Genomic DNA, 14,623 nt, shown 5'->3' on the forward strand with positions numbered 1-14,623 from the left:
TTTTTTATTTACTGGTTTAGATACAATAAGTGTGTAATATAATATAATAATATCTATAGAGGTCTTAAAATATTCTACTGGAACATCGGGACCACAGAAAAGCACTGCGGCAGGGGTACACTAGGTTGGATGGCCCAGCTCCAGACACACACAAAACCCCAGAAGGAACTGCGCTAATAAAAACCTTTACAAACCCAAAAGCGACCTTATACCAGCTGCCAGTAGCAGTTGGGCGAATCGAATACGTTAGAAGGCAGAGCAGGTGCGCAATAGTGCCTAGTTTTACACTCTAGTGCAAATACCAGGTTTCAACTTCTGGGACTAGATAATTTAAATGGGGTTTTCAAATGCATAAACGGGGCACAGGTAATAAACAGCTCAGAGGTCCCTTAGCTATTATGATTCATTTCAATGTTGAATTAAGCAAAACTGACCTGCAATTTAGTATAAAAACTTCAGTGTTTAAAAGAATAAAGTGGATAATGTCCTGGTAGCAGGATGGACATTAATGTTACTGTTTACTGTGCATTTCCGTAACCATCCTGTAACCCATGTACTAGGCGCATGCTGATTTTACAATTGACACTGGAAGTATGTGTGAACCTTGAAATGCGTTAGGGTACAAATAGCTGCATTAGTGCAGATAAAGCATCACTGTAGGGTCAATACAAAATCACTTCCCTAATTAAAGTTTAAAATAACAAGTTAAAAGGAAAAGATCCACTAGAAAACAATTACTGAATATCTTATAAGCAGTAATGAGTTAATTTTCATTTTAAAATGAAGACAGCTACATCTATCTCCCTTTGTCACTGTATTATCAGACATCAAATACACACACATTTACATGAAATACTTACCCTTTTCACCCGGTGGGATTACAGTGTCCACAGACATCAGGAGATAAATGCCAGCAATCAGCGGCTGCCTGGGAGTAATAAAACAAACACTATGTCATATAATGCCAGTAAAATCTGATATATAAAATTCATCTGTCTGTCTGTCTGGTTATGCATTTGGACACCCCTGCACCGACTGGGATAAAAACGCGAAGGTGGTCCAGTTGGATCATGGCCAGGTTTTAGGGGGTTAGGTTCCCGGTCAGACCTCCCGTTGGTATACGCTGGGCAGAACTTTGACCCGGGGAGCCAGTTCTGGGCCTTCCACTGGATGGATATGAATAAATACTTCACAGAGGAGTAGCAATTGGTCTGAGATGCCTAATGGAGTGGTTGGGATCCCAGTCAGACCTCACGGCGGAGTGCACCGGGCAGGACTTTGACCCAGGGAGCCTGTTCTGGGTCTTCCACTGGATGGATTTGGATGACATCACATAATGAAACTTAACAACTTGAAGATTTAAACCTGGGCAACGCCGGGTACTTTAGCTAGTGCAAATATATAAAAGAAGGATGTGTATGTGTGACACAGGGTGGTTGCAGATATTTTCAATAACTGATTAATAAATAATAAAGCATGATAATTAGAATAAAAGTGATTATTACCTCTCAGGTGTTAATTGTACAGTTACTCCAGTGCAGTCCTTGTGTTTATCTACAAATATAAAAATGGAGAATTTGTGAACAAGGCCTATGCCAGGCTGCATACAGGAGAAGAACATTTCAAAAGATCAGAGAGTAAGGCGACACTTTTCCTAGGTTCAGTTGTCAAAGATCCATCATTCTGACACTAGTATTTTTCGCTCTCTTTCCCCACCTTTCCATTGATCTCCTTGTCTTTCTCACTCTCTTCCACGTTTTCCCCTCTTCATTCCATATCGCTCCCGCTCTCCTATTCCCACATCTCTCTCTCACTTCTTCCCCATTTCCATCTCTCTCCCTCATATTCCCACCTCTCTTCCTGCCTCCCCTTCCTATTCCCATCTCTCTCACTCCTATTCACTTCTCCCTTGCTCTCCTATTCCCATCTCTCTCCCTCACCCTCTTATTCCCATCTCTCTCTCTGCCTCCCCCTCCTATTCCCATCTCTCTCTCCCTCCTATCCCCCCCTCCTATACCCACATCTCTATCTCCCTTCTCCTCCCATCTCTCCCCCTTCCTCCTATCTCCCTCCCCATCCCATCTCACTCTTCTATTTTCCCTTGAAGCTGTATCCCTTGGTTCATGAACTTCTCCTCCAGAGGGGGCAACAGATTCAGGAACTTCTCATTGTCTCACCAAGACCTGATCCTAAGTAGGCTTAAACACTATATAAGACCACAGCAGCCACACTCGCAATTTATGTAGCATCAGTGGTAGGGACCAAGACGCACTCGGCCAATGAGAAATGATAGCGATGATGGTCATCAGTGCACCAGTGGTTGAGCCCCGACATGCGCATATGTATTGGTGTTGTGATCCGGCTAATTTGTCATTACTATATTCGATCTATGCTTGCATGAATACGGACGTATGTGCATACTGCTGAAAGTGTAAGACTTTATTGTGCGCATTTGTAGCATGAAAATGTGTATTTTAAACAAAAAAAAAAAAGATACAATAATATCTAACTATATACCAGTCTCACATTGTCTAATATTAAAAAAAAAATAAAAAAAGAGAGAGAGGGGAACCCTTCTGACAGCAAGTGGTCCTCCAGTAGCTGTAGACTGTTCTGTCACTCCTATAAACTTAGTGCTATAAAGGAAAAGATACGAAACGCAAAAAATATACAGAGCAAGAAAGTGACCATGTCTAAGCTGAATATTGTTTTTGCATATAGTCCAATTCAGTATTGTGATTATTTTGAGTGCACTATTGAACATATGTGCTAGGTAAAAGAGGACCAGTGCTTGTGCTACACATCTTCTTGCTTTTAGGACCAATAAGGATAAATGGCAGCGCAAACTATTCCATGATTGACATACTTTGACATATTCATTGAAGTCTGAGCACAGAAAAGAGCCATCAGTGACCCCATGTAGCAGGATATATAGAGGATTACAGGCTTAGGTCTACATGCAGGCCAGCGATGAGACCTGACAAAATGACTGATCTATGTTCAGCTCCTTGCACCTACAGTCCGGTAGTAATGAATGCTGATAATGCCTAGGACAAGCATACACCAACCAGTAATGTATTATTTATTAGTCAGATCAAAAAAGCCTTCAAAGCCTGTTGCTTTAAATAATTTTCCTTGCAGATGAAGTGCTAAAACAGCCTGCAACAGCTACGTCAGGCTTCTGCACAATGTCTTATTTAAGGTGGATTATTATTTGCACTTTCAGGGGTATCTTGCACAGAATTAAGAGATGCTACATTTAATACAGGGTTTGCTCTATCAGTAGTATACCTTTACATATAGTAGACAATGCTTGGCATACATTAACACTCATTAGCGTGTACTTAGTAAGCAATAATAAAAAAATAAAAAAATAAAGGCTGAAGGGCAAAGTGAAATTCTATAAATCCATTTGTGATGGTTCAACAACCCTTTATTCACATGTCCTGCATCATATAGATTTTATATTTTTCATCAACTTGCTAACGCTATTTAATTGCACTTGTTTGCAGTCTAATTATAGTGACGGAATAATGTAATTCCAGAGAAAAACACGCACAGTGCACATTGTACAACCCAGTGTAACCAAAAAACAACAACAATTAATACTGCAACATTATATTCTTCTACACTAATACAGGATAATTTGGAAATATTGACCTTTTTTCTTTGGAAATTGTCTCACTATAGAAGTCACAAAAATAAATAAAAACCTGCAGTTAATACTGCAACATTCTATTTTCACAGTCATTTGCAAATATTGACCTTTTTTGCTTTTAGAGACTTCATCACAAAAAAAAAAAAAGTAAAACCCACAGTTGTAAATGAATGGTGAGGCTTACATTATCCGCTGTGATATTGATCTCCAGTTCTGCGTGCGTGCAGCACAAATCAGAGAACCAATTCCAATTACAAAGTTCAAGTTGTCATTGACATAGCTTAATATTAGGTTAATGATACTGTAGTGGTGTTTGGCTTTATCAAAAGGTCTATTATGAGTCACATTAATAAAAATGACAAAAAAATACTACTTTTAAGGAATTTAAGACAATGATATACTGTGGTTATAAAGTGTACAGCTGGATGCACACTGACAGATATATTGGCCAATCAATTAAGTTATGTTAAATTAAACCTCAGTTTTCAAATTAAAATGTATAAAATGACGGCTTTACATACCTTGGAATGCTTTAGCGTCACCATAGTGAACTTGGAGCACAAAATATTTGATGCCAGTATTTCCTCCAACTTTAAAACCAACATCTAAAATAAACAATAATATAAATACAAGCATTACAGATATGATCCATTTTACCATTAAAAAAAAAAAAAAAAAATTAGTTTTAGTAGGGTGTAAACGGTGTCTCTAAAGGTGCGTATCCACTTTCCGATAGAGGAGCGACAGTACGATTACAACATTGTAATCGTACAGTTGTCCTCATCCTGTATAGTGCCTGCAGTGAACGATATGTTGCTCAGTGCAGGCACCCTCCCTCATCACCGAACATGTCCAATCTGTCATTCTGGGCAGATTGACTAGCATGTTCAGGTCATGATTGATGTCGAAAACTATGTAGTTATCGTTCAATCGCTCATTTAATCGCCTAGTGGATACCACCTTTACAACTTTAACTAAATACATTACTATCTGGTTCTAACTTTCCTCTGTACTTTTCTGCCAAGTATAAGGCAGTTTTAATTATGTGTTATACTCCACTGAATAAAATTGTACTCTAGAGAGCAGCTTTGTTTAATCATTTGTGGCATCAATAGAAGCACATTCGTCAGTATATACCAATACATGGCAGAGAAATGCACTGAAGAAACCTTTGAAAATGAAAGTCAGGCTGTTTGTAAAAGTTATAGGGGGGCTCAATCAACATTCTATGGCTATGTTGAAGGTTATGGCTATGCAAAAGCTAAAACAGAAATCTCAGCTTTACTTAAATGCACCTAATCCATTTGTAATTGGTTGGTTTTAATTTTATTTTTTTTATGCACTCTGTTTTTATTAAAGGATTCAAACGAGAAAACGTACAAAATACAGAAGCATGAAAATATCAACGTATACGTTTCAAAAAATATACAAGTTGGAAACCAGTATTACATACATGCATCATGCATACATACACACACATTATATATATATATATATATATATACACACACATACACAATCAGGTGCATAAATATTGGGACATTGACAGAATTTTCATATTTTGGCCTCTATTCACCACCACAATGGCTTTGAAATTAAACAAACAAGATGTGCTTTGACTGCAGACTTTCAGATTTAATTTGAGGGTAATTACATCCAAATCAGGTGAACGGTGTAGGAATTACAAAGAGTTTTTTAAGGCTAAAATGTGGAATGTTATGCAATGGCCAAGTCATTCCCCTGACCTGAATCCGATTGAGCATGCATTTCACTGGTTTGTTATGATTTTTCAGCCTAATGATGGCTTGCTTCACTGATAGTGACAGTTCTTTGGATCTCATATTGAGAGTCGACAGCAACTGATTCCAAATTCAAATGTCACACCTAGAATCAACTCCAGACCTTTTACCTGCTTAATTAATAATGAAATAACGAGGGAATAGCCCACACTTGTCCATGAAATAGCTTTTGAGTTGATAATCCCATTACTTTTGGCCCCTTAAAAAGTGGGAGGCACATATAGAAACCGTTGTAATTCCTACACCGTTCACCTGATTTGGATGTAATTACCCTCAAATTAAATCTGAAAGTCTGCAGTTAAAGCACATCTTGTTTGTTTCACTGTATACACACACAAAAAAATCTCGAGTAACAAAATAGAGATTGAATTAAAAAAAAAAAAAGAAAAATACAGAAGGAGTATCAAGTAGGGGGGACAGGGGAGGGTCGTTTTGTATTAAAAGAATAAAGTTTAGCCAAATACAAAGAAGCCGACGTATATCTTACGGGATAAGGACGGTTGGACACATAGTTTTTATACTCCACAGAGGCTTTGTACTCTAACCATGGAAACCATGTATTAGTGAAAGTACAAGGTCTATTGGTAGCAAGGATTAAGAGGTCTTCTATTGACATAGTAATCGAGTCTCTGGAACCAATCCTTACGGGTGGGTGGGTTACAGGAGTTCCAAAAAGTTGGAATGATGGCCCTTGCTGCATTACTGGCATCTCCAGCAAGAGCCGGATTTTGTTGGGAGCATGGCATGTAGTAGAGTAGGGTGCCTATGCCATCTCATTAAAATCTTATATTGAGCTTCCTTGATAGTTGAACAAGTTGGTTTTAATTTTAAGGATGAAAACATGAATTTCACATATCGATAATTAAAGACTCTTTACCACTTAAGGAGCAGAACATAAGTTTGTTAACCTAAAATAGCTGCTGCTGTTGTGTGTCCATGAGCATGGACCAATAAAAAGCGACAATATCTGTGACTTGAGCTTCTGATTGGATCTGCTCACACACCTGTCTGCGGTGTCACACAGCCCACATTGGCATCTGGGAGAAATCAGAGAGCTCCAGGAAAAGCAGCATTGAGCAGCTCCAGGTACAGGAAGGAACAGAACAGCTTTACACGAGAAAGAATCAAACTGTGCAATGGACATTTCTGTCACCATCTATTAGTAAATGAATGCCCAGCAACAGATAAAAATATTGAAACCTACACAGCAGAGGCAGCCACTTAGTGGGCTAAATCGATAACAGCATTACAATTCTCTAGGAACTAGTAACATTGCTGAATCAGGTTACATCAGTGCCTCTTTGCTGTCACTACTTCAAAGCTGAAATCGCTGCCCCAGCTATAGGTAAATGATCGGCCCACTTTAAATCCTGACTGTTCAATGATTAAAAATCAGTGTGTGTTGTCTATTTGGTGCAGGAGAGACACAATGCAACTTATATACAACTGTATACAAACTGTAACAAGCAAACTGTAAATTGGGTTTGTTCCAGTAATGATTACTATTTCAGCTATTTTCATTTTGTTGGTTTTTTAATAGAATGCCTCTCTTCCTCTAGTTGTTACCTGACAGAGGCACTAGCAGGACAATGAAAGGAAGGAATAAAGAAAAGTTCAGAAACTCAGTAGAAAGACAGATGGTCCCTGACATTGTGTTTGTAGAGAAGACACAACCATCTGATCTGGTTTGTATAGTCAGTGATTTACACAGTCCTATTTGATGTACTAAAGACACCAGTATTGATTTAGGTGGGGACAAGATCACTTTCTTAATTAATGTTGGCAATATAAACTTTTCAACATGTTACCCATCTTTTAACAGTAGTCGTATGTTCTTAAATTATGGCGCCATATAAAAAACAAATACCTTAAACATCTGAAAGCAATGAACAGAACACGTATGACATGCATTACCAGAACATAGGGCCGGTGGACGCAAATCCCGTTGAGACTGTTTCTCCAAACGCAGCGGTACTGCAAAAATATGCTAAAGCCGCAGCCGTTAGGACTTTCATAGAGACGCCGCTTGCGTACAAAGTCACACCATCGATCTTCTGAGCAACCCTATGGTTGCTCAGAACTTCAGTTGAAACTGTGCCGCCGGGGCCAGTGCAACTGCGTACGCACACAGGCACAGCCGCTGGTTGTCACACGCCCAGAAAACGCTGGCGAGACGCCTTGGTTTCAGTAGCTATCCCTAGTTACCTCCCATAAACGCACACTGTCCATCACTCTGAGTCCTAATTCTCACTGTTACCGCCGTCAGAATTCAAGCGCGGAGCATGCGCGGTACACAAGAAATTCAACTGCACAAACATTGCTTCCATCTCTGAATCAGTCCCATATTTCTTCATTTAAATCCTTTGGTTAAGATCTTAAGACAGATGCATACACTGTGATCCGCGAGCAATCTGCCGCTCTATATATTTACAGGAGAAAAACAAATCATAGATAAAAATATATCATACATCACACAAAAAGCACGTCAGACAGACTGAATGTTTTAAACAGTTTTTAGCACATATAGGTGGCTTTTAATACTACTTTCTCTATTGACATGGACCGAACTATATATTTATAAGGAATAATAAAGTACATTTTCCACCACATTTTCACAGGTAACGCCTCATGACTGGTATTTACTATCATTGCCCAAAAGTACAAATTGGCTCTAAACCCATAGTAAGCTGCAACGGATTAGGATCTGTTGGCTGGGCAGAAATGCAATGTTTGGATTGGTTTAATCGTACACATGGAGTAAACTAACTAGTGATGTCACAGGAACTCAGAATGCTGAATCCTCAGCGTATTAGTTTCAGGTCCCAACTTAAGATTTGGAAACCACTAAACAGTGAATTTTATCTTCATGATGTGCACTAGTCATTTATTGACCCATTGGAGCCAAAATCAGCTAGTGTGAAGCCCAAAATAACACCTGCCATGTATGTGACTCAGAAGTACACGGGAAATGAGCATGAATAACACTGCTGAATGTTTGAAAACAGCTGTACAACAGATTCCGAATAATAATAATAATTATATTATACAATGACTCAGGCATATACCTTTAGGAAGCTTGGTCGGCGGAGCATTTTTTGCCCAGGCGTACATAATGCTAGATTTGTCTGTGCAGGTTCCAGCATCACAGTCCCTGTAAACACAAACACCTGTTCACCATTTGACATCATACCACAAATTATATTAGCATGACATTATATGGCTGGAGACAATAAGCACAATCAAAGAGCAACATTAGTGGCACTTGGTAAAGAGGAGTATTGGTAAAAAGAAGAACAAATAGTTTCCAACTGAGCAATTGAGGCTGTTGGCACAGGACGGCAGAAAGCACAAATAAATTGTCTTCTGATATACATCTCTAATTCATTTATCTACTTGGAACAGTTTCCTGGCTTCCACTTAGAACCCCCACCCTCTTTTAATCAAAGCTGTAATTGTATCAGATATTGGCTAACATGCCGTTACCACATACCTGGCAAAGCTTCAAGGTTTATTTTGTATTAATCTAGAACATTGGATTTAGTGTTAACTGGTGAAGCACTTGGCAAATTTACATTATGTATATAATTTATGAATGACATCCCATTTTATACATATGACAAAAAATATAATAATGACAAAAATGCTCTGCTCTAGTTATTATTTATTATTAATATTAGATATGCAGTGTTAATTCTAGGGTGGCTCTCACTGAAGGGCACGGCACACGCGTGTGCACAAAAAAGGGCGTTATCACTAGGAAACGGGCGTGACCTTGAGATACCCCCCCTTTTCTTCACTGCTCCCAAGCTCTCCCCGAAATGTGATCTTTTCACCGGAACCCCCCGCCTCCCCCATGGGACACTGCGCCCCACGGAGGGGGATGACTAAGGCTAATTCACCAGGGCATCGGGGCGTATTTCAGCGATTTCAAGTTGGACAGGATGCGGCACCCTGCAGACACAGCCTAGCGGGAACACTAGATATGTAGATAAAGAAAAAGAACTTAATTTAGAGTTGTGAGTAAATCCAGTTAGAAGGTGCAATTTTGGCAACACCATATTATGTTCAGCAGATAGTGACAATATGTGGACAGCTAAAGAACATACTGTACATGCCTACTGTCCGCATTTTCAGGGAGACTCAAATATTAAACGGAAGCTCTCTTGGACTCCTGGGAGAACAGCTTGGCCTCTTATACCCGTCCGACTTCCCCAATGAAGTGAGCAGTTTGGGGGCTTGATTCTGCAGTTCATATTGAATTACATCATTGTAGCCCTGCAGCTGAATAATAATAATAATATAGCGCTTTTTTCCAGAAGGGCTCAGTCACTTTACAAACAGCAAAGACATAGCACAATTACAGAAAGAAGAAACCAAACCAACAATGAACATAGTGGGCATAATAGACATAATGCAGGGTTGGTACATCCATTCTGGGTAATAACTTTCATGATTTATATATCTCACCCCCGAAAGGTATAAGATGCAGCAGCCATTTTTGGTGCGCTACATAGGTTACCCTGGGTGGAAAAGACAACGTCTAGAAGAGATAACACCTAATGGGCAAGTTGTGGCATACTAAAGGTAGAAGCAGGGCCCTTACATAACCATCATATCCATGTATTTTTCATCCCATCCACGGGCGTACCAGATGAGGCAGCCATCTTGGGCGTGCTACAAAGGTTACAGTGTGTGAGGTAAGCCATACAAGTATATGGGTAACTGAAACGTATGTAATATGATACGCACTGCATGCATAGATCCAAGTGTTGTTCATCCTGCCCAAGAAGCAACCACCAGAGGCAGCCATCTAGGGCGCACTGCTTAGGTTACATCTGTCAGGATGTGCAATTGGTAGAAGTATAACATCCAGGTGGAGGGGAAAAGAAATTGTAAGAAATAAAAGCTGAATACAGAGCATTATTAAAACAAGGATGGCAGCACTATAAAATCTATGGTAAAGTTAATTAAAATTAAAATACTGGCGTAAACTGCAACAAGATGCGCGACTTGGTCTGCGCCTAGCGTCAATGGCATTAATAATGACATTGAGCAGAGGGTGTTGGAACCACAATGATATTATTTGTAGTTGGACAACTGCTCCACTTTATCTCTGTCCAGGATTTGATGAATCTCCCCCTAAATATGAAAGAGAAGAGCTATGCTGACAAGTGTTAGGACTACCTGCACAGAGAAGGTGGAGTGCAGCTCTGCAGCAAAGCATGGGAATAGTTGCACACAATTAGGAGGCAATGGATGTTTGGAAATGGCTCTGTTGTGCACTAGTAAGAGCAGCTTAAATATGATCTTTAGGAGAGCAAGAAAAGAGCATGTCAGAGATGAAGCAAGGTGGTAATAAGTCACTTCTCGGGTTATAGGTATTATATAAATGAACAATGTATTATATAAATGAACAATGTATTATATAAATGAACTATGACTATAATTTGGAGAAAGTGGAGAAGTAATAGAAAACAGAAGTAGCCATTTTATGCGCTGAATCCTTATTCACGAGGGTGCAACCTTTCGATAGACTGAACTGATGAGGCACTGTATGGAGGCAGTGCATGCTTCATGTCTCAGTGAAGTCTCTATTTAGTGAATGGGGGAAAGCTCCTTGGTTAAATGCCCAGAGCTATTCAATTGCCTATACTGTAAACCCGTGACTAGCAGATTTCTGCTCGCACCATCCTGAGGTGTGAGCAGAAATCTGCGCTAACTAGTGCCTTGTGGCTAGTCGCAGTGTTACACCCGGCACTTAAGTCTGAAAATGCAGTTTATGTTGACTAAGCCCTGGGCATTAGTGGTAAACTGCATCTACCGACTTAAATGTCAGAGATGATGCATTCAATTGCAGAGCTACATCCACGCAAAGAGAATTGAATTCCGCTCAAAGAGACAAAGTAACAGGCTGGAAATGAGTTGCCCTCGCTGTGTATAAGCAACAACCTACACACATTATGGATTTGTATATCTTAATAACAGATGCCCAATGCTAGCGTGCTGGGCTACGCAAGTCTTCTAGAACGGTCAGCTTTTCAGCTATGATAACTGGTCAGAAATTCATCTAGCACAGATATGTGAACTATATATTCTGCTTTAAAGATAATGTAGCAAGTCTATCCCATTTCCTGTACTTTATAAAAGTTAATATATAATTAAGAGGAATATTTTAAATACAAAAATAGATTATAGTCACTGTCCTTTAACTTGACATGATGGGGATTGTAGTTCACCAACATCCGCTGTGTGAAATGCTTAGATCAGGGGTTCCCAACCACGGTCCTCAAGGCACACTAACAGTCCAGGTTTTAAGGATAGCCATAGTTGAGCACAGGTGACTTAATTAGTACCTTAGTTATTTTGATTTAACCATCTGTGCTTAAGCATGGATATCACTAAAACCAGGACTGTTAGTGTGCCTTGAGGACAGAGGTTGGGAATCACTGGCTTAGATGCACGGACCAGTAGCAGAGTGTCCTTGGAAGTCAATGTAACAACTGCATTTTGCATGTCAGGGTCACCGGTACAGACTATGGAAACTGGGTAGTATATTGTGGCATTAATAGTTGGCTGACCTAGTTTTATCTGACTTGATCTGAAGATTACCATGAAGAAATAAGTCTGAATTATAAGGGGAAAAAAAGCATCAGTTTCAAGATCATAGGCTTGTTGCTTGTGTCAAGCTTGATAAAAGATTTAAAAAGGTCTTTGACTCTGGTGTTCTATGATTGTACAATTGCAAAAGCTTATCCTAGGTATTCCGTGCCAATTCAGAGTTGGCACTTATGCAATTGGTATCGGTTTTATTCTATTATTTGTTACATATTGAAAGTGTCTCAATGATAGGGGTCCGGTTAACCACACCAACACCAAGCATGAAGTAGGTGGTATCAAGAGAAGAGATATGTAAATTGGATTGGATGGCTACTTAAGTTGGAAAATCACTTGTCTCCTGTGACATTAGAGTAAACGGTGAAAGTGCCATAACATCCAAAATTCACAAGGGTATTGCCAAAATTTCTATCAAAGCATCCTTTAATAGTATTCATTCTAGCACCCTGCACCTGTCACAACCTGTGCAGTTCCACCTTCCTGCCTGGGGTGTCACTCTCATCTAGTGCATCTAGCACACTCTGGTCTATATCTGAGCAGTTTGTTGCATCAGCGGAGTATGCTAGAAGCACCAGAGCAGAGAGCGACACCCCAGGCAAAAAAAGAGGAACTGCACGGGTTGTGACAGGTGCAGAGTGCTAGAATGAAGACTATTTAACATATGTTCCTCTATAGACATTATCTACAAACAATAAAGACAGCCAGCAAAAAAAAATAAATTATTTCTTCAAAAGGCACTTAACGAAGAACACACCTAAACTAATTTAAGCTTCAAGTGAAATCTCAAAAATGAATGCAAAAGTTATTGTACATAGGTATAAAGACAACATACATTAAGAATTTTAAAAAGTGGAACTGTATAAATCTAGGGAGCAATGCCACCATTGCAAGAGAACGTAGCCATCGCAAGGTATCCATTTGATGGTTAGTGCGTAAGTGCAGTGGCCCGCGGGAGTTCATGTATGTTCGGAGGAGCTTTGCTGCGGACACTCCTTCCTGGTGTCCGCAGCAGAATGGACGTCAGTCGCCATCAGAGAGAAACGTGATGTTGACAAACATCACAATCTCGGCACAGAATGGAAAAAGCATTTCCATTGAATCAGGAACATCTAACAATCTCCTTTATAAATAGTAACAAACATTGGGCATCACAGACGGTGTAATGGTTAGCATTACTGCCTCACAGCACTGAGGTCGTGGGTTTCCTCCAGGTACTATGGTTTCCTCCCACACTCCAAAAATATACTGGTTGGTTAATTGGCTCCCAACAAATTTTAACCCTTCTGTGTATGTGTGTATGTGGTAGGGAATATAGATTGTAAGCTCCACTGGGGCTGATGTGAAGGGCCAAATATTCTATGTAAAGCGCTGCGGAATATGTGTGTGCTGTATAAGTAACTGGTAATAATAATGAGACAATATAGTTCAATAAAGTATGTAAAACATACAAAGCAAGATTTAGTTATTTATTGGGAGAATGTTATGTTTGGATGCCAATCAAGTATCAAAGCTGTATGTCAACATTCTGTTAGAAATGTGGTAATGGTTGTCACATATGTTTTGTAAATTAAAACCATAAGAGTGATATTTAAACTGAAACTTCTGCAATTATTGAAAGTGCAGATTGGCAGACATAGGAAGGAGAGCCACATTTTCTCCAATTGGACAAGGAGAAGTCACAAACTCCAAATCAGATCATATAAATGTGTCATTAATCCTGAGGGACTGCAATCCTTATTTTGTTTACATGTCGGGAGGAACTGAGCTAGGCATTACAGTATAAACTTATCCAGTTATCAAGCAGGTCCTAGATACTTTCCCTCGCCAGTAAATGGACTATCAAAACTGCCAATCACATGTCTACTTAACCCAGCACAAACGATCTGTTTTGTGTTCAGCATTTATGAAGAAACAGGAAACAAGATGCTGGATTCAATTATATAGTGTACCAACAGTTTGTACTCAAGACACACTAACACAGCTGAACAATTAGCGTTACTGTCTCACAGCACTGAGGTCATGGGTTCAATTCCCACTACGGCCCTAACTGTGTGGAGTTTGTATATTCTCCCTGTGCTTGCGTGGGTTTCCTCCGGGTGCTCCGGTTTCCTCCCACACTCCAAAAATATACTGGTAGTTTAATTGACCCCCCAAAAAATTGGCCATAGTGTGTATGTGTGTGAGCATGTGGTAGGGAATATAGACTGTAAGCTCCACTGGGGCAGGGACAGATGTGAATGGTAAGATATTCTCTGTAAAGTGTTGCCGAGTATGTGTGCGCTATATAAATATCTGGTAATAAATAAATAAAATAATATGATAGTATAACAGTTACATAGCAAGAGTTTAATTTAAGAAAATATAAATCTTTCATTTATAAGAAGGTAGAATAGGGTGATTGTCAAAGTAACAGAGTAATTCGGGCTCTACGTCGAAACGGAGATTCTATGTTTTGCAAATGACAATCTGTTCCGCCAATCAGCCAACTCCGAGGATCGCAAAATACTGCATGTTAACAACCCCTGACTCACAGATTACGATTTTGGGTCGG

General features: G+C 39.6%; 1 protein-coding gene across 6 annotated transcripts in view; it reads right to left on the reverse strand.

The window, feature by feature from the left end:
- Nucleotides 1–14,623, reverse strand: part of PAM (peptidylglycine alpha-amidating monooxygenase) — a 154,125-nt gene that overhangs the window by 81,148 nt on the left and 58,354 nt on the right. For all 6 annotated transcript variants that reach the window (XM_088444652.1, XM_088444651.1, XM_088444653.1 and 3 more), the window contains 4 exons: nucleotides 8,523–8,608; nucleotides 4,180–4,263; nucleotides 1,506–1,554; nucleotides 861–928 (listed from right to left, as the gene is read on the reverse strand). In XM_088444652.1, the coding sequence (XP_088300778.1) occupies nucleotides 861–928; nucleotides 1,506–1,554; nucleotides 4,180–4,263; nucleotides 8,523–8,608 (287 nt within the window). The remainder of the gene's footprint in view (nucleotides 1–860; nucleotides 929–1,505; nucleotides 1,555–4,179; nucleotides 4,264–8,522; nucleotides 8,609–14,623) is intronic.

Source organism: Taudactylus pleione, unplaced genomic scaffold, assembly GCF_031769625.1.
Source record: "Taudactylus pleione unplaced genomic scaffold, aTauple2 ptg000370l, whole genome shotgun sequence".
Classification (NCBI taxonomy): Eukaryota; Metazoa; Chordata; class Amphibia; order Anura; family Myobatrachidae; genus Taudactylus; species Taudactylus pleione.